Here is a 21651-nt window from a genome sequence, read left to right as displayed (position 1 = left end):
CTGATATATGTTTTACTTTCTGTTATGCTTGTTTAACTGTATGTACTCCTGTTTTAAAATGTGGTACTGAATATTAGAAACTGTTTGATGAATTCAAAGTCCTGTATATGTATAGCTGTACAGTAACTTTATGAATACAGAAAATAATCATAATTAGATGTACATTATAGTTCTGCTCAGGTTGACAACTAAACATTGTTAGTAGAAACATAGTGAATATATGTTAAAGAAGAGAATGACATGTAATGCACTTCCTTTTTTAATGTTATAGTCAATCATTAGCAGCACAAAAAGCATAAAATAATATAACTCCCATTTCAACTTTTTCATTTTTACCTATAAGAAGATCCAAGGCTATTGAAGTCTTGTGAGAAAGATGCATTTCATAATGTGGATTTTAATTTTTATCGCATAATTGAAATCCAAATTTTATTAAAGGTTGCCACTTCCATTGTTGGATAAACATATTCGTAATAAAACAAAGCACTTCTTTCCCAAAAATATGATTCTATATTTTAGTAGTCCAAGCTTGTTATTTATCAATAGCACATATATATATCTTATTTTCAAATCTTCTGCTTAATATCTGGAAATCTCATTATTCTTTCTACTTAGCAGCCCCAGATTTTACTTTGTGCTCGATAAATAATACATTGCAGTATTTAAATATTATATTACCTGTGATGCTAAAGTGCTGTCCACAGAACTTAGTATATTACATATAATACATGTAACCTCTTTTAATCCCTCTCTTTTCTTGTTTCTTACAAAGGACTATTAAACAAGCATATTTTCATAATCCTTTAATAAAAATAACACAGCCTTGTACATGAAATGGTCTGTAACAAATAAAACTGATAAGTTTCTTTTTAAGTATATATTCCTCTTATTTGTATACATGAAAGAATCTTTGGATTCACAGCAAAATGTACCTTCAAATATAGTCAAGAGAAAACGATAAATGTCAAACAAGATAAAATCAAATGAGATACACACATCAAATCATTTTTTTACCAACTGTATAAGAGTAGAAAAATAATGCTTCATTTTTTCAAGCTTTCTCATATAAGAACTTCTGTCTGAGGTTTGGGTTTCATGTTTACCTGTTCATAAAAAAATAGCCATTTGGATGTTATTTGTAAACTTGCCTATAGATGAGTTAGAAAGGAAAAATAAAGCTACGTTCCTTTAACTTTTAAAAATAATCAATAATTATCAATTTGTTCCTGATTATAAAAATCATATTTCATTTCAAATATAGTATTTCATTCACATCATCCTAAAGCCCCAGTTCTTTAAAATCAAATAAAATTACAAAGTAAAATATCCCAGAAATCATTCATAAAACTTTTCATTAATTAGAGTAAATGTATTAGAGATCATTCACTTTACTTTCTACTGCTATGAATAAATAACTATTTTTTCTTTTTTCATTTTTAACTATTGGAAACCAGGTACTATTGTCAATATCTACACAGATTCTTCTAACCAATTACTGAACATAGTTGCATTTATCTAATAGGTGTAACTAACTTCTTATTCTACAGTTGTATTGGTTACTCTCTCTTTACCTTTGTACATTTATAAGAACCAGTGCCTTTTCTTCTCCACTTTTAACTTGATAAAGTCCCCTCTCCCTTCAAGTAGTTATAGCTTTCTCTTTATGCACCTTTTGTATGTTATGTGAACTTCCTTTTGAATTTACAAAGAACAACATACAGTATCTACAATGTCAAACAAAAAAATGCCATCTGTGTATGTACTTTTTTACAATATGGATCAAGGATACTAATGAGATTATGCATTTTGATGATGAATGCTTCGAAGTAGGCATTAATTCATTTCACTTTTTGCCAAATTCAAAAAAGTTTCTGAAACACAAGATAAATAGATTTGATGATAATGCGTTTTAAAATATTCAACCTATAATGAAGACCACAATATGTGGAAGTTGTGTCCTGTTAAAAGGCTAATTCTAAAAATGGCACCTTTTTAAATTAATCAATCAAATAACTGGTTCACAACCCAAGCAGAAAAAAAATAATTTAGCATAAAATGATTCACTTTATAATTGTAAAAAAAAAACTTCCAAATCTTCCATGCTTGAAATGTGAAACTGATGGTTGCAGATGGTGGTTAACATATTGAAATTTGAAAGCAGTTCCCTATGGAAACATGCAAATCTTGAGCTACAGGTTATATATAACAGAAATGACTGGAATTTCCCTGCTTTATATTGTGAATGGGTGATGGAGTAGAAGTTGAACAAACTGAAGCTTGTGTATCATTGAACGATGTACTTTGCACACTTAGGCAGAGCTTTTCTGCTTTTCTGAAATCATAAACGAAATGCAACACAGTAGGTTAATTAAGACCATACACACAATAAAAGATGACTAAATCAGTGACAGCACCAATGAGCCTTGTTCAGTTTGCAACTATCTGACAAAGCTGGCAAAAATATCAAAATTGTAATTTACTGCTTTTGGTGACACAGAAAAAAATAAAATGAAGTTGAAATCCTAGAAGTACTACAGCTATGATCTTGAAGCACTTGAGTTCTGCCTACTGCATTAACCTCAACACTGTCATTCAATCACCAACTCTTGCACTCGTTTCTGCTGAATGTTAGCATCAGGCACTATAAACTTGTCATACAGCACAGACTATTACTTATGACAAGCTACACAACATTTTACACTAGGAACCTATGTTAACTCTTGTACTAAATGTTATTTTCTCTTACATCTCTTAGTTTACTGAAACCATAATGAACTCCATGTGATTTCCAGGGCTTGCAGCAAGTGAAGGTCTAAAGTAAAACGGGAAGGTGCCTTGACCAAGACTTACATGTAAAGCTTCATAAATAGCAGTGTATTCATGAGAGAGCACCCAATTCTTAATACTTTTGATACTGTGTAAAATGGGTTATCTAAAATTATCTGCCATATTACTGACTTATGCTGCAGAAATGGCATAGTGGATTTTAATTACAATGAGAACTCCTAGATCCTAAAATGAACTTTGGAGGAGCAAGATAATTTACTCAATATGCTACTTGTGTTTCTTCAGATTGAATATAAGGTATACAATCAAGCAGATGTATTTTGTGTTGTGTTTCTCCACATTAAGTGCTTTTTGCCTTGCTGTCAAATACTAATTAATTAATACTTAAAACCATAATACTGTTCTGATCAAGAATAGGAGAACTCATGTTGACATATGCAACTTTCTTCATTTACTTTCGTTACTTGGGTCTTCAATCCTTTCCTAGCACCTATCATCAATCTAAGTATTCAATATGGATCTGTCTAGCTTGTCTGACCATATGTTAATAAAAAAAAATATATATATACATAAATATAATCACAACAGCAAAATATTTATGCAAGCTGGCCAACAAACCCCTTTCAGTGCTTAAGAGACGAGTGATATGATATGTACTATCTCAGCAAATTTATAATCACACATGTCTCTACAAATAACAAAATTATGCATTGATAATATAAATTGTGCAATGCTCATTATGTAGTGAAGAAAAGTAACTAGAGTTTATGCTCTTTTTTTCAAGTTTAATGTATTTGTACAAAAAGATTTACAAAAAGATCAGGTTCAAAATCTTTTACCATTTGAGACTTTTAGGAAAATAAATTACTGTTTGTAGACTTCTGATGCCTGAGCTTTCAACTCTGCAAACTTTGCTGTAAAGTCTACACTATTTTCATTGTACACAGATATGAGATTCGGTAACATGGGGCCCGAGGAAGCAGGCTGTGATGATCCCCGAGATGATGACCCCTTGACTGGGGACTCAAAATGTCCAAGTAGGCTGGAGAGGGAGAAATCATTGACCTCATTGTTAAGCCACTGGTTATCCGACTGCTGCAGAAGACGTGAGGGTGATGAGGGTGGGGAGGGAGGTGTCGTGGACAAGGCCGGAAAACCCGATATATCCACTGCAGAGATCCCTTCAACAACATGGCCACCATCACCATTGTTTTCAGTAGCAATCCCGCAACTGTCACTTACTAGAGATGGTGTACCCAGGAGGGCAGAATCAAGAGAACGGGGCTGAGTTGCAGCAGCAAGCAAGCCTGGAAAAAGTTGTGGAAAAAAGGAAGACTGGTTAACATAATAACACTTGCTTTCTAAAAGCTGAACTATGTCAACTGTCTTTCAATTATAGAAAAAATAAAGTTGTGTGAATTTTAAATACTGTGGGAAAACATAAATGGATAATTGCAGAAAAGAAAAGAAAAACAAGCCACATTTAATACTTACTTGAAAAGCTGGAGTTAGAGTTGGAGATTCCTAAGGTAATATCAAGTAGTTTGTCACTACTGGTCTCCTGGAGACTGTTAACTCCACTCATAGATGAAGTAGAAGTTGTAAGCCTTACATATGTGGATGTGACAGTGGATACAGTGGATACTGAAGGCATCTCTGCACCTAGTGTCACAGTAGTACTTTCCCCAAGAAGACTTGGTGCCTGGTCTTCCAGTGTGACAGTTCCACCAAGGGAAATATCTAGGAGAGGCAAATTGACAACACCTTCAGGAATATGGAGCTCTGGCACGGTCACTGCTGATGCGTTTTCGTGATGTGGTGAGAGGAGAGATGCAAAGCTTCTGCTCATGTCTGGAGGTGACGAGGCAGATAGAAGAGCAGAAAGGGAGGGTGGTGTAGGTGACACATTGTGAACCTGAATGGGAGGGGTATTGCTAGTTGAATGTGGTGTGGGTGTGTTGAGTAAGGAGGCAAAGCTATTGGTTTGTGAAGGAGGGGGTGAAAGCTCAAGATGGCTTGTACTGGCAGTGGTGAGTAATTTTGTAATAGGTGATAATGAGGATGAAATGCTCTGTGATAGTACATTTGATGACAATGAAGGTGATATAGATGATGATGAATTACTGACTAGGGGTAAATTGGTCATTATTCCACCACTTAGGCTTGGTAATGAATCAAGTGAGAGTGAAGAATTGAATAGTGAAGGTGATGGAATTCGTGGACATGAAGCTATTGTGGTTACAGTAGAATGGCCACCAGTATTGGGGGATTTGTTTGTGTGAGATGGCTGTGGCGTCCCTGGTGGTGTGCTCAAATCTGGTAGTTCACTCAGCGCTTGTGATACTATAGTGTTAAGCAGCCCATTTACAGGGGAGGCATTAGTTAATGTATTCACTGCAGTACTGAGTGTGTTATCAACCCTTGATGTAGATGGAAGAGCTTCAACCCTTTCTGCAGAATTACTGGGTGTGTCCACAGTGACTGGAGCTCCACTTGCAGAGGTAGGCATTTCTACTGTCAACAATGGCTGACCTGATACATTGACAGATATAGCATTGCCTAATGCACAGGGAGTACTTGAAGATAATGCTGTTGGAAGCCTAGGCGTCAGTGCTGGTAGCTGCACTGGTGAAGGGGGTTTATTATTAATCAAAGATGTCTGCACTGGCTGCAACAACTGATGTCTTATTGGCTGTGTAGGTGATGACAATGGAGGTGACACTTTAGGCTGCAGGTTTGAAGAGATGAGGCTGCCTGTGGAGACTGGGATACCACTGGGTGCTGGAGCAATTGTAATAGGTATGAAGCTGCTACTAGTCTGAAATAGATAGCATAAGAGTAAGTAATTTCTTTGTTCCATTTTGGTTTAGGTGGATGTCCTAGCAGTCAATGATGCAAAAATAGTAAGAAAATAAAACAAAATTGGTAGATTGCTGGAACATTCAGGTTTCTTTGATGTTTTCTTGATGTTATGTATTTTATTTCAAATGTTAGCAAAAAAAACAAGACATGTATTTAACCAGAAATACACAAACAAAATGAAATGAAACTTTTTTTTTCCCCAGTACAAAACACCATTCATGTCCACTTACAAAACTACAAATCATACTCAGTATATCAATTATAATGCGCATGGACTATGAAGCCAAACCTGATCTTGGTGTGAAGGAGTAAGCATCTTGACAGTGACAACTCCTGGTGGGGGGACAACTGCTTTGGGTAATAATGGCAACTGGCGCTGGACCACAACATTCTTGCGCACAACCCTCCTGCCCGGCCTGTTGTTGTACCTTGGTAAAAATTTCTGGAAGAGAATTGAAAATCTCAGTGACTTCCTCTAAAATAAGGAATTAAAATATATATATTAAAGAAACAAAAACAAAAAAACTACTTATTCTTTTTTTTTTTAAATCACACCATCATTAATTCTTACTTCACTATAAATTCTAAGTCATTTAAATTATTCAAGTCCCCATAACTCTCATAACAAAATAATATAAAGAAGGAGAAGGAGGAGGAGGAGGAGGAGGAGGAGGAGGAGGAGGAGGAGAAGAAAACAGAGGAAGAAGGACAGGAGGAGGAGGAGGAGAAGAAGAAAACAGAGGAAGAAGGACAGGAAGAGTAGGAGTAGGAGGAGGAATAAGAATAAGAAAAGGAATATGAAGGAGGAGATAAGACGAACTTCCTCCCATGAAACTTACATTCAGTTGAGCATTGAAGCTGGCCTGCTGAGAGTGAACCTGCCTTGGTGCAGGTGCCACAGGTACTCGGAACTCCCCCCCATCGCCGCCAGTCCCAACAACGACCCGCACTCCTGCCATCTGCCCCTGATCCTGCGAGCCTGAGATGGTGCTTGTAGGAGGGATGGAAACCGATGAAATGGGTGGCAAGAACGTTACTTCGACTCCATTGCTGGTGCTGCTACTGGTGCCATTCGTCATGTCGACCTAAAGACAAGATTTGTAATTACAATCCCAAGCTAGTAAGTCATAATGATATGTGGGGTGAGGTGAATATCTTTCAGTTAGTGAAATCTCAACTTTTTCACCTCAAATTTTAGATTTCAACTGATCTTTTCCTTATTACTTTTGTATACCTACTTTTGTACACTTTCTTTAATTCAATACCCATTCTCCAGTCCCATTATCATCGCAACTTCATCACCATGTATTTCCTTTATGAAAGCTAATACCTTTACCTTATTAACACTGAACACCTTCCCTAATCCCTTACAAATACAAAACTGTCCAATTTGTCCTTACCTTTGATAGTCCAGAGCCCATTACATCTGGTATCAACTTTTTGGCTGATGAAGGCTTGTTGCGTTCCTTGAGTGTTTTGGCAGCAAGAGGACTTCTCCCCGCAATCACTTGCTGCATTCCTGGGCTGCGCATATTGGGGCTGTTTCCACCTGTAGATCCTAATCTTCCACTGCGAGGGCTCCTACCACTGCTAGGACTCCGGCCAAGCCCTAGGAGGCCTTGTCCCTTTGTAGCAGCCGGGCTACGGAACCCACCGCTCCCCCGGCCACAGACATGTCCACAGGAGCAGGATTCTGTTGGGCTTTTGGCCATGATCACTCTTGCCATGGACAATAGCTGCACCAGCATTCCTGATAGATTCTCCACTGCTGCTCTTTTGGCCTCCCCTACATCCACTTTACTTTTATCATTTGGATTTTCTCTATTGCTGTCTGCTGGGTCTCTGCCTGCTGCATCTGGTCTCTGCTCTCTCTCCATATTGAGCATGGCCCCCATCCCTGCCCCTGGGAGGCTACTAGATGCTACAGCAGCTGCCTTTGTTATATCACAATTGACAATTCCACTTATAGCTCCTCCTGATGGACTATCCTCCTGCGATTTTGTCTGTAAATCATCTGATTCACCCAGCTTCTCTGTCGCTGGCCCCTCAAAATCATATTCCAAGTTAAGTTTCTTATTCTGCCCAAACTGAAACAAGAAAAGAAGATTGAATATAATATATACTCTGTCTTCCAAGATTAAAACATAACAGAAAACACCACTTTACTATACAATATATACAACCAGATAATGAGTTCAACAGGGATCCTCTTACCAACAGATATAATTCCCCAATAGTTATTCCTCCCACAGAGCTGAGAGTCCAACCTCCCTGTATTTTCTGCATCCAAGCCTCAGTGTCCTCACCAGGTGTGGCTGTGACATCTCCCTTTTGATCTCTTTCATCCTCATCCTGCCTTGGACTATCTAATCCCTTCTCCTCTAAGGGGGCATTACCTCGGGTTGAAGTTGCCTTTGAGAGAACAATGAGAAATTGCATATCAATAATTATCAAGAGAGTTTATGGCTACTGGTTATCAGAGAAGCCATTAATAAATTAATAGTGTTTACAAAGAGGAAAATATATATATTACCTGGTTTGCTGAGGAGTTTGCCGAGCTCTTTTGTGCTTCTCCAACATTTGCTGTGAGCCTGGTACTTTCCCCTACACAAACAACATCAGCATCATTTTCTGGTGTTCCAGCATTGGCCACAGTCTCCAGAGCAAGCAACTGTCTTAATGCTTCTGTTGACTCTGCTTCATTCTCTTCCTTCACTTTAATATCGGAGTCTATGATGCCGTGTGACATCATGAGTGGGGAGTCTGGAGGCTCCTCCTTCACCTGCATAGGCCCACAAGCACTCTTCGTGGTACTTGCTGGAGCATCTGGTGAGAGTATGACTGCCTCTTCCTGGTCCCCATCTGGTGAGTTCATCCCCCCCACCTCCACATCACTTCCATCCTCCAGTTCTTCTTGGGACACTTCCCCTCCCAGGTCTTCTAAATCTCCTCCCAGGCCATCCACATCACAGCCAGGACCCTCTGCATCTCCCCCCAGCCCCTCTGCATCACACTGTGGACCCTCCCCCTCTCCTGCAATCTCATCGATGATTATCTCTTCAGTTGGTCCCTTACTCAGGGGTTGTTTGTTTTCCTTGCGCTTGTTACTTCTTCCTATTTTCTCTCCACGCCGTCTGAGTCTTGCCTCGTGGCTGAGGAGGGACACTGCTGAGCTCTTCATCAACACATCAGGCTGCAATGAGGAAAGTCTTTAAAAAGAGGAACTTGGACAACTTAGTAACAATGATTTCTTGCTAGGATTATAATAATAGTAGGAATGTCAATGTTATATAAAATTAAAGATCAAGGATCGAGAATTATTAGTGTACTGACAGTAATGAAACCCAATATTTTTACTACTAAAAAATTAAGTATGTAAGTATAACTACTGATAAATAATAAGAGACATCAATTTCTAATAGCCTACAACATAAGAGAGAACTTTACACATTATAATCAAACTAACCTGCACTGAGATAGGCTTAATAACAGTACCCTTGGGAGGTAATATTCTCAGAACCTTTTCCTTGACATCCTCCAGATTAACAGGAAAGGTCGCCCGGGATGATAGTGTTTCTCGCTGGTTTCTAGTCAAGGAAAGAACATTAACAGGGGTAAGGGGGAAAAAATACAATATTAAAATGAAGAAGGAAATGCTGATCAAAATTTGTAAATCAAAAGGATACAAGCTTCAGTTCTGATCTTCGCCACTTTTCCTGCAGGTGAGAGATGAGAGCTGCCAAAGGTCGCTGGAGAGGAGTTGTCACACGGACCCGAGGATTGTGCGCTTGCCCCTGGACATGGCACCATGCGTGTATGCTCGCAGGCACGATTTCCACTGTTATGCTTAAGGGAACTCTAAGCTCTCCATGCTCACGATGTTCTATAAAAGAAATAGCAAGTAATGAATTTTCTTGGAAAACTGAAGAACTAACCAAAACCTGAACACTTTCACTTCTACTTCCTGGCTACATAACATGACAATTGTGTAACTAATATGTCCTTTTTTTTCCCCTCAAATTTTTATATACAAGTCAGATATTCCAAAAGTAACTAAATCAACCACAGCTTATGTCATACACAGCCAGTAATGTTCTCACACCAGATACCCAAAAATGATTTTATTTTGTTAGTTGAAATTTTTATCTATAACATGAATATTGATAAGTCGCTGTTAATCCCTTGGATCTGCTTGCTTCATGGCAATCAAATGGACCAAAATCTGGCATTAGGCTTACATCAGTGGGTGTGCAGCTTGTTGGCTGGGCACACGTGAATACTTATGTGTGGTGACATGACTATGCCTCCCCTTTGCAATCTTATTTTCTCTTTTTATGCATTAATGTTCTTAGCTTTATTGACATTTTCCAATGTCCATATTTGTCATTTGATTTGCCTTAACCAGATTATAAAAGCTTGTTTTCTTTACACAGACTCCATATCATCTTTCTGCAGGTAGTCTATAACTCAGTGCAAGAAAAGAAAAGAAAGAGAGATAAAAAATAAAATTGTTACTGATTTTTATTTTCTTCTATAATATTCAATTTTCTGTAATACAACCTGAGCCGCCAATCACAGCAGCCAGGAACATGATGCTGAGCATGTAAATGGTGTCTTCCATAGAGCCGGTGCCTTCCAGTCACAGATCACAGACATTACATTCTAAATTTCATTATTCAATAGGAATAATGCAAAGGCCCTCTTAAATGCCAAATGAGTCTATTCACCCTCCAAGAGGTTTGTGCACCCAGCCTTCAGTCAAAACACTCATAACAGCAAGTTCACATCACCCAGCCCACAGCCAGATTTTCCCATGACAGCATGTTTAGATCACCCACCCCTCAAGCCAAATTTTTTCATGATGTGATGTTCATGTCATCAGGATTGTAGCGGTTAATACACTACAATCAAGAGATTGTAGTGCATTAAAATAAACATACTGATGTTTACGTCCTAGATGAAAACTAATAAATGCATTTTAGGATAATTGGACTGAGACAATCTTTGGACATGCATGCCCTCAAATAACTGTAAGAAAGAGAACTTCAAAGTAAATTTAGAGTTCCCAAGCCCTTCTACACAACCCAAAAAAAAAATTTCCTCACCTTCGATCTGATTCAGCTTTTTGAGAGCTCTGCAAATAGGCGTTCTCACCCTGACACTTTTGCCCTTAACCCTAACACTGGTAGAACCCTTGCGAATCAACTCCTGCAACTTCTGCCCCTTGCGCTCATCTAGTGTGCCTCCAATCTTCTTGCGCAGCTCACCATAATTAATGAGGCCATACAGCTCCTGGGTGGCCTTCTTGACTCCTGGTAAAATAATAAAATGTAATTAGTGAATGAAATTAATAAGAATGTATCTATATATATCTACAATCTTCAACCACAGTTAAGGATTGGGCACACCTATAGCCGTCATGAAAAACCAACTCATCATGACGGGTAGGACTATAGGCATCACAACACACTAGAGCAAGTCAAGCGGGAAGTTCTGCTACATGTAGCGGACTCCCAGGCCCAAAGGCTGGATGGTTGCCAGAAGTCACCTGAATCAGAAACCGCATGAGATTTCTGGTATCATCATCGTAGGGTTAAGGGAAGTGTCTGATCAAGTATTTATTACAATATTACCTTGCCATCTATAGTCTGTTATGCACACAATATACATCAATTCTAGCCCCTATAACCACAAAAATAAAAAAAAAATCTGGGCCACTTTCATTATTCAACCCTTTCCCCCTTTCGTAAAAGTGAAAATTTCTAAATTTCTCAAACAAATTGCTCTACATGCATGAAATTACTATTGTATAAAGATGTTCCAACTTTCAAATAGATGAGAAGTGTCACTACCACCCCTTAAACATATTAAAAATATAAGAATAAAATTCTACCCATCATCATCATTATGATCATAATAATAATAATAATAATAAAAAATAGAAACAATCTTCTGATGAAATATTTAAGACTGTCAAAATTCCATACACAGTTATCTCACAATTTCGAAACAAAGCGTCAATACATGAAGAACTAGGAGGGAGGGAGGAATGGAAAGGGAGGGAAAAGAAGGGAGGGAGAGGGAGAGGGAGAGGGAGAGGGAGAGGGAGAGGGAGAGGGAGAGGGAGAGGGAAAGAGAGAGAGAGAGAGAGAGAGAATGGGGGGGATAGAGAGAGTCGGCACATTGCCATTGATCTCCAGAGAGTAGTTTTTTTTTTTAGTTTTCTTCAACTATCATCAAGGGGTTAATCAAACACCAGAGAAAGAGAGAGAGAGAGAGAGAGAGAGAGAGAGAGAGAGAGAGAGAGAGAGAGAGAGAGAGAGAGAGAGAGAGAGAGAGAGAGAGAGAGAGAGAGAAAAAACAGCAGTTACTCCTTATACACAAAATTATTAAAAAATACAATACCTTCATGAAAAGTGATGTACTTCGAGATTTTGTGCCATGTTCTGTAATAAAAGTGCCGCACCTGGTCCTTGTTCTTGATCTGGAAACCTGGTGTCCCTTTCTTCCTGAGTTTAGTTGTAATGTAATTCTGGAAAGATATAAAAAAAGGAAAAATGTAACATTGACAGACAGTGAAACAGGATGCACAGTTGATAACTATTAGTATTAAGCTGAACTGAAACACAAATGAAAGTTTTTGCATTTCCTTTACTTTTGAAACAATAACATTATGAATCAATAATAACAAAAAAATAATAATATTAATAATAATAACAATAAATCATAATAAACAACCAATGAAAACAACAAACAATAATATACAATAAGTAAATAATAATGATAAATGAGAATAAATTATAACAGAAAACAACAATAAAATATGAATAAATAATGATAAAGTATTAAAATAAAGAATATAAAAAACAAGAACAGCAACAATAAAAATATAACAATAACAGCATAATGCTTAAAATCACATGAATAAAAATGATACTAATACTAATCTCAAAAGTAATAACATAAATAGTAGCAAAAATAATGAAATTATTATAATACTAATAAAAATTTAATAAAAAATACAACACAAACAATATTATTATTTCCCATGATGATAATTAAAATCTTGATAATATAAATAACATTGATAATAGTAACAATAATCATAATCCTGATAATAGTAGTAATTAATGATAATGAAGAAGATAAAGATGAAGATGGTAATGGTGATAACGATGATGATAGTAAGAATAATAATAATTAGAATGATGATCATAGTAAGAATAAGAATAATTAGAATGATGATGATATTACTAATAATACAAACAATAACAATAATAATAACAATCAACAAGTCAAACCTATCAGCAGCACATCCTACAAAACCCCCTACACCAGCAATTACAGTAACATTTAAAATAATCCCAAGCTTTCCTGTCACAGCATGAAACCTGAAGTACCTGAATGGCCTCAAAATCTTTGCCACACTCATTGATGGACTCGAAGAAGATGTCCTTGTCTTCCATGGACCATAGTTCCCACGCTCGCCTCCTCTTCTTGCTGTTGCCGCCACCGCCACCGCCACCCAGGGTTTCCTCTTCGTCTCCATATTCGGATTCTAGGCCTGCAATTAGCATGGTGTTTATATACATATTTCCCTGACTATTTAAACACTTTCTTTTTTGGGGTATGTGTGTGTGTGTGAAGGGGGAACTCATATTCATGATAAAATTTTGATGTAAATTTCCCTTGGGTAGATATACACTATTTTCAGAAATTCAGTGGTTCCCAACTGATTAGGAGCTAGGAGTTCATGAAGCCAGAGGTTACAGAAAGGGGTCACAAGTGATAAAAGGTAGGGAACCACTGCCATAAAGGAAAGAGGATAATGTTAATGAGGATATTGATAGGAAGGAAGAAGAGGGTAAGGAGAAAGAGAGGAGGAAGGAGGAAGTAAATAGGGGAGGGGAAGGAGGGTAGGGAGGGGGAAGTATGAGGGAAATAAGGAGGAGGAAAAGAAGGGGAAGGGTTGAAGAGAAAGAGGAGGTGGAGGAGGAAGAGGAGGAGGAGGAGAGACAAACGTAAGGAAGAGAGAAAGGGAGAGAATGATTAGACTGATTAAGAAAGAAAGAAAGAAAGAAAGAAAGAAAGAAAGAAAGAAAAAAAAACAATCAAGGGGCTGAGGAGGACAGAGGAAGAAAGAATGATAAAGTGGTGATGAGACTAATTAGAAGAGAAAAAAAAGAGGAGAAAAAGCAGAGGAAGAGGGGAAGCATGAGGAGGAGGAGGAGGAGATAGAAGAGGAGGAAAAGATATTAAAGCAAGGAAGAGGGAATAGGAAAAATCTTTATGCAGTGATAAGACTAATTAGGAGGAAAGAAAAAGGAGGAGAAAGAGCAGAGGAACAGAAGAAGCAGGAGGAGGAGGTAGAAGTATAGGAAGAAAGATTAAAGCAAAGAGGGAAAGAGAAAAATTACTAAGTGGTGATGAGACTAATTACGAAAGAAAAGGGAGGAAACAGATAACAAGCGAGGGGCAGAGGTGGAGAGAGGAAGAAAATAGGGAGATGCGTATTAAATCTTTTAAAAATGAAAGAAGAAAAAAAGAAGGAAAAGATAGAGGAGGGAGGAGGAAATTAAGGATGAGGTGAGGGTAGGCAAGAAAAGGGAAAATGTTGAGATAACAAGGAAATGGAAACAGTGGAAAAGCAAGGAGGAAGAGAAAGGGGAGGAGGAGGGAAGAGGAGAAAGAGGTGAAAGAGAAGAAAAAGAGGAAGAGGAAGAGGGGGAGAGGGAGAGGGAGAGGGAGAGGGAGAGGGAGAGGGAGAGGGAGAGGGAGAGGGAGGAGGAAGAAAAAAAAAAGAGGAAGAGGAAGAGGAGGAGGAGAAAGAGGGGGAGAAGGAGAAAGAGGAAGAGGAGGAGAATGAGGAAGGGGACAAGAAGAAGGAAGAGGAAAAGGGGAAGAAGGAAGAGGAGAAGATGAGGGGAAAGAGGAAATGGAGGAAAAAAGGAAAAGGGGGAATAGGAGGAGAAAGAGGAGGCGTAGAAAGATGAGGAGGAGGAGGAGGAGGAGGAGGAGGAGGAGGAGGAGGAGGAGGAGGAGGAGGAGGAGGAGGAGGAGGAGGAAGTAGGAGATCCATTGGCAAAATTTGAATAAGTGGAGGAAAAGGAGAAGACTGACAATGAAATACTGACCTGTCACATCTGATTTCCTGGCTCCCACAACATTTGTTTGAACATTATCGACTTTGGTTTCCTCTCTGCGCTGCTTATTGAGCACCCGAGCACTTGTACGTAGTTGTGGCACTGATCGGGTCTGTGGTATGACAGAGGGCTGCGGTAAAGGCACATCGGGTATTGATTGAGAAGGCCCCACAGAAACTGGTAAGCTTGCTGTCACTGTTCCTAAAAGAGAGCAGATATTTTCCATTAGCAGTATATATAAATGAAAATAATGACTGTAATATACTTCTATCATCAAATAGAAAAATACATATATTTTCTGTGATAAAGGAATAAAAACAATGATAATACCAGCCAAGATCAACTATGATCTGCAGAAAAGAACCACTATCATTCAATCAAATTTACCAACCTTCAACAGTGGATGTGACAGTGGATGAGGCAGGTGGATGGGCATGGTCAGGCTGCCTGCTGGCAAGTTCCACTGGTCTTCCGCCCTCTAGCACTCCTGGGCTTCCACCAGCCTTTAGTCGCTTGGCAGCATCACTGCATTGGTCTGCATCACTGTAAATTAGGGCCATTAGTGATTAGGTAACAATTTTCATGTACTGTTTATCTATATGTTATATGTAAAAAATCTGAATTATATCTATTAATATTATTTTATACTATTGCATGTGCTCAATGGCTAAGAAGGTTAAGGTGCCTGAGTACTGATTGAGTGTTCATGAGTCCATGGCTACCTAGTACTGTGAGTGATTAGGACCTAAACTAATTCTTGCTCACATGGGGAGCAAGAATCTGTAAGATGAAGCTATGCATTTTCAACATGTGTCCACACTTTATGCAATTATATGAATAATAATATAACACAAGGAGTTTTATATTTCCCAATACTTGCATAAAAGGAAACAGAAAAAAAAAAAAAATGAAAAGAAACATAGAACATGCATTCTGAGGTGGTTAAAGTCTTATTTAATATATTAAAAAATTACTAATAGACTTTTGTGGTTCCAGGCTGTTTCATCATATGAAAAATGGTGGAAAATATTGGATCTATGAAAGAAAATGATCTGTGATAACTGACAGCGTTTCATGTTCCTGATCTCCTCTTAGAATGCAATGTAAGCCATATCACTTATTAGATGTTTTTTTTCTTCTTTTCTAATGTCAATTCCTCATTGATTTTTAAACCTTGACTACCTGTAACATTTGATACCAAGAAAACAAACCATAAAAATTGGAGAGATACACAAGAGTGAGACACAACGATACTATCAAAGACTACCCATGTAAACCTCAGTAAAATGTATCCTATAATTTGTATATAATCCTATGATAGATAAAAATATCATTATTATTAATACAGATCATGCAGTTATACTTGTTTCCCTTATCAAGTAGACAGAAAAAAGGTAAATTTCTATCTAATAAATGCAAAACTGGCAATAATATATATCTTATTTAGAAACTGCAATGTCATTAAAATTTGAAGGCGAATATTTACGACACCTTCAGTAGCTTTCAAAATGGGAATTTATTAAATAATTTTCCACAGTAATTTTTATTAGTTTATTAATTCTAAGAATAATCAAAGCTATAAATAAAACCATACTTGTACATATATAACTAAGAGGTCACTTATACCTACATATATATCAACATTTCATATTAGCTTTCAGTAATAAACTTGTCCACACTATAAAACCTAATTATATATTATTCAAAATGATAATAACTGCATAGAGTAAATCAATGGTAACAGCCAAAGATTCTAGTGTTATATACTAATTACGAAATATAATCACTTTTTTCCTGGTTTACAAAGCATAATTAAGAAGATATATTCTTTCCAAACTACATAATATTAAGAATTTCAGAAGTCAATTCTATTGTTCCAATAGTATGACATTTATAATAGCATACACATTAATGCTTTTCGATAAAACAGAAATAACTGACTGGTCAAGAAGTAGATAAAAGAAGAATTCTTTCTGTCAACACTCTACATCAAAATGTCCCATCTTATACTTTGTTATTAAAATCAATTAATTCCACTTTTAATATTTATTTTTCTTTAAAGCTTGTGTTCTGTGCTATTTCTCACCCTCCTCCATCCATAAACTCCTATGGAAATCATAAAAATCAACTCTAACCTTATGATTTCAATATGAAAAAATGTAGGCCTATCGTGCAGGTCTTCTTGAGAGGAGAGGCCTCTTCCAATTGTCTTTATGCAAATTTTTGACAATTTCCCTTGTAATGTGCTTCTAGACAAGTGTTTGTGGCTAAAGCTAACGTCAGAGAAGGCAGTCTATCTGGTAAATGTTAAGTTTCATCCAGCCTCCGACTTTCGAAACCACTTTTTTTGGAGTGTAATCTCCCCTCGTAGTTTAACGCTGTTATGCTGTTGCTTTCCGTCGCATTTGACTCGTTGATGAGTAGCGGAACTTGTATTCCCCGACGGCAAAGTTGATCAAATGTGTAAGATTCGGCTTCGCACTGTATTAAGGGGGGGTAATTAGCATGATTTACACACAGAAAAACAAGAAAAACACTAAATTAACTTAAAATCGGGTTTGTTGAAACTCTACGGGGACAGTGGCCATGTTTCACCTATGCAATTACGGTATACAATTCGGCGGTTAAATCCAGGATTATTTTTTGCCTGATTGACGGACAATACAAATGAATCAAACCATGTTTGGGCACAATCAACTTTTCAATATGAAAATGCGTTTCGAAAGTTTCCAGATGACCGTTTCAAATTCATACACAAGCTTCATTAATAGTTCCTCAAATAACAACGGTATTTTGATTGACTGCGATAATAAATACAAAGCAAAGAAACAAAAAAAAGCGCTACTGACAGTTACGTGTCGCGCACGGAGACCGTGCCGCAACGGCACACGCAGTCTCCGTGAATTTTATTCTCAAACAAAAAACTTACACATTTTTGTAACACACCTTGCAAACTTTAGTGATGATTGTCGTCAAATATGGTAACCGTTCAATACTTATACTTGTCTTAAAATGTAAGATGGAACTTATTGACCTTTGCCCGAGCCGAAAATACTTCGGAGGCCGTGGCGAGGCTTCAGGCCGCGCAGCCAAGCCTTATTGCTCGTCCCGCGGAATTATGAAAGCTTTAGCCTGATTTCGTCGCGCGCGGCCACGACACCCACTGCGGTCGGTTGCAATAGCCAAATCGGAAATAATTTGTATTAATAATGCATGTATTATTATCCTATTAAAAGTATGCATTTTTATTACATTAATTGGCTTATTACTTGAAATGTACTTCGTGCAATAACTATGTAGATTTCGCCGGTTCTCGTTAAACGTTACTTAAATTTTACTAACCTTATATCGTCCCGTCTCCGTTATTAAGTTTTACAATAACACGTCCTCGGCGTAGCAATATTTCCAGTTATACGTGTATTTCGCAATTTGTAAACATTTCTGCCGGCTACTATATTTTTTTTTCACACGTACACTTCCTTGACCACCGGACAGATACACACTAAAGGTTTTCCATGGGCGAGGGCAGGGCTTTCCGAAAAAACTGTTTTTGATTGGTCAGAAAACTGTGACGTCATTGCCTGAAGTTTTCATTGGCTAGAATTTCTCAGTCTGTAATCGCCAAGTTGTCAGTAATTGGTCGTTATACATGGTGTCCTTGTCTTACTGTTTCACACATTAATAATTTATTATCGGTATTTCAGAAGAAATATGTCTTTACGTGCGCGAAAAAAGGTATTTGCTTTGTATTAGGTTTTATTTTACCATATGCATACAAGCAATCAGGTAAGTGTGAGCTCTTACCCGATTTTAATCGCTCTCTGAAGAACTACCATCCAGAGGAACTGTGTGGGGGGGGGGGGGGGCAGGTGACGGAAGAATTCTTTCTTTCCCGCCTTGCGGCGTGTATAATTCTGCCGCTTGTGAAAAACATGAATTAATCAATTCTTTTTCAACACCATGTAACCATGGTGTTGTAGGTTACGGTAGGCAGCCCATCCATCACCGTATATCACACTGTCTGGTTTTATATATTTCTTAATAAGGGGTATGAGCGTGTCTGCACTGCGGTCAGTGTCAACCAATGGCACAATTAATTTCCTTTTACTCACACGCTCAATACCCCCAAAGACCCACACCTGGCTCTTCTTCTTTATGATTTGCGAAGTTCTAGCTTCGCCCGGGACCTGGCTCAACTGTCTGCCCCTCTTATACTTACGGCGCACGAGCAGCGTCTCGTCTATCTCAAGTATTACACCGGCACCTCCTATTGAATTTTGATTTTGTAACCAATATTCGGTTACTTCAGAACAAAAACTCCTCCAATCTACGCTAGTTGGCTTAGAAACGTGCCTTTGTAATCGCTGGTCGATAAAACGCAACTTTTACGCCGTTTTGTCTTTGCTATTTTTTCTATCTGCCACAATACCATATATGTCGATCTTCACGATATTTGCAAGGTAAATCGCAATGCGGGCAAATTACCGCTCTTGGCAAAACACCGTGTGCTCTCAGGAACTCTACAGCGTTATCATTTTTTTTCTTCAAAATAATCAGATATAACTCTATAGTAATGCGGGTCACAACCTACGCACCTGAGATCCATTTTGAGCAAAGATTTGGTATATTTGCTTTCCTTGCCTTGTGATTGGTTTATAGCATTTCCTGTAATGCTTTTGGCTTTCGTGACAAATGTCACGCGGATGTGGTATTGAATAAAAGTTTCAAAAGGTTTCGTGCGCTGTTCATGCGGTAACATTGTTGATTTTGAAAATCGCGCGCAATTCTTCAGTTCCCTCTTGCCCGTAATATGGACCATACACATCGATTTGCGCAGAGTAAGAAATGTCATAATTACTGTAAATACTCGATTTTATGATGGTATTACTCGTGTATTGTCAGACATTTTAATGTAGAAAGAAAATCACCTTCATGTAAGTTTATGGGGAATTTTTGTAGTTACGAAATGAAAGTATTACAATAAATGAACCAAAATAAAACGGTATCATTGTTTTGTTTACAAAAAGTAGGAAAGGATATCGGATGGCGATTTTTAAAATATTGAGATAGTTTTTCATTTGGGGCTCTGTGACACTTGCGTGTCCAATAACTTCGTTATTTCTGATTTGCGACGGAAGTTCATAGAAGATAAGTTTCTTAGATTTATTTGCTCTATCACATGCATATATTTTTTTCCGGTTTAAAGACGGCTAGTCAGAACTTTACCTATACCGTCTATCTTATCAATGATATGTCAAATAAAATACATCTAATGGATCTCTTTCTGTTACCGTTATACTATGGGTAGCACTACTAGACAGCCTCCCTTGTAAATCTTTCTCAGGCTTTTTAAATGAGAATGCTTGCTTTCATTAGCCAAATTCTGCCTATTCGTGCCATTTCGTCACGCTGCTCATCTCCTTGACCAAAATCCGAAAAGGAAATTCGAAAATCCCTAAAATCTTTGGCTTTAGCCGAGAAAGAACAAGGTCAGGGACCGAGGTAGCCATGTTGGAAACAGCCCGACCACTCTTTTTGAGGTCATTTTCGCCTCCGAGAAGCCATTTCTTTCCTTATTATTCGTTTAGGAGGGGCGTCTATCCCCCTCCTCTCGTACGAAGGGAAGAAGGCATTACACAGAAGGATTTTGAGAGAGGAAAAGACCGAAATCTCTCCGTCCCTGCCCGAGCGACGGAACAAAGATGGCGGGGAAGAGTCGCACTCGGCCGTTTTTTATTTGCTTCTTACCTCGCTTGGTTCGCACTCTCGTTATTTTCCTTGGTACTGAGAGTGCGTTTCCGCTTGACCATCTTCCAGGCTTGGCTTCCGTCTACATCTTGGAGTGATTGGGACTCGAGAACCGCCGAAAATCGCCACTTAAGCCTGGGTTCCTCTTGCGATCCCGGTCATCCGCCTCGCAGCGTCCCTCGTCAAAGCCTCTTATTTCAGCCTCTTTCTCCCTCTCCGCCATCGAATTTCGCACCGAACTCACGCGCTCTCGCCCTTCACAAATGTCATGGTGCTTGTCAAAGGCTGGAAATAGCGAGAAGAGGTAAAAAACTCCTCGATATCGGTCAAAGTCTTGCTCTTCTTGTCACTCACTCAGCTTGCCTTCCACTTACGCCCTTATTGCACGGACACGCGACTCTCCTTTTTTTTCATAACATCAAATAAATTTATTTAATTCATCTGTGGGTGAGTCCATGATACAAAACTCACCCGTGTAGTTGTCTGAGCAGGGGAGGTGATCTCATGGCATGAGTGGTAAGATATATGTATTTATTTGAGGATTTCGTCTGTTTGTTTTCTTCTAAATCCCGCCTTCTGACGTCGCCTTCGTTCGAATGTCTTGACTAGATATTTTGACAACATTTATTAAAATGACAGGACTTCACTTTCTGATATGTTTATTACAAAATCTAATTTCACAATATTGATTTTTATTTATCTAATTTGGTATACTAAGTCAATAGGCTCATATTAGGGAGAAGTATATTTAATTCATAATCTAATGAGAATATACGAACGAACTGCCCGCCAAAAATGGTAAATAGTAACACAAGTGAATATAAAACAAAATATAAAGACGTAGAGAAACAAGGATTAGAAGGAAGAATATGACATATTTAAAGTTTTATAAAATACTAAGTATATATGGCAATGTTTCTTGATCAAAGCAAGTAAACTTATGAAAAGAAACTGAACATAATATATTCCTCATATAACAGTTATACTCGCAAAATTAATTATGAATAAGTTGGTAAATAAATAAAAGAATGACTAAACTAATAGACTCTTAAAATACACAAATTTAATTACAATTCTTAAATCGTGGACAAGTTCTTTAAAAATCCATAAA

At 37.9% G+C, this 21651-nt stretch overlaps 1 protein-coding gene across 1 annotated transcript; it reads right to left on the bottom strand.

Annotated features, from left to right (window-relative positions):
- Positions 1–790: 790 nt before the first annotated feature.
- On the bottom strand, positions 791–20935 carry LOC125032082 (protein cramped-like). Its single transcript, XM_047623056.1, has 15 exons — positions 20541–20935; positions 15184–15335; positions 14784–14993; positions 13050–13213; positions 12055–12181; positions 10755–10961; positions 9336–9532; positions 9116–9229; positions 8183–8842; positions 7864–8061; positions 7050–7736; positions 6489–6734; positions 5939–6091; positions 4282–5605; positions 791–4094 (listed from the first exon to the last, which is right to left on the bottom strand). Exons 1-15 carry the CDS (start codon positions 20600–20602, stop codon positions 3652–3654), a joined length of 4944 nt encoding a protein of 1647 aa, XP_047479012.1. The 5' UTR covers positions 20603–20935; the 3' UTR covers positions 791–3651.
- Between the last annotated feature and the right edge of the window lie 716 nt (positions 20936–21651).

Source organism: Penaeus chinensis, chromosome 14, assembly GCF_019202785.1.
Source record: "Penaeus chinensis breed Huanghai No. 1 chromosome 14, ASM1920278v2, whole genome shotgun sequence".
Lineage (NCBI taxonomy): Eukaryota > Metazoa > Arthropoda > Malacostraca > Decapoda > Penaeidae > Penaeus > Penaeus chinensis.
This window is presented reverse-complemented; position numbering and strand designations above follow the sequence as displayed.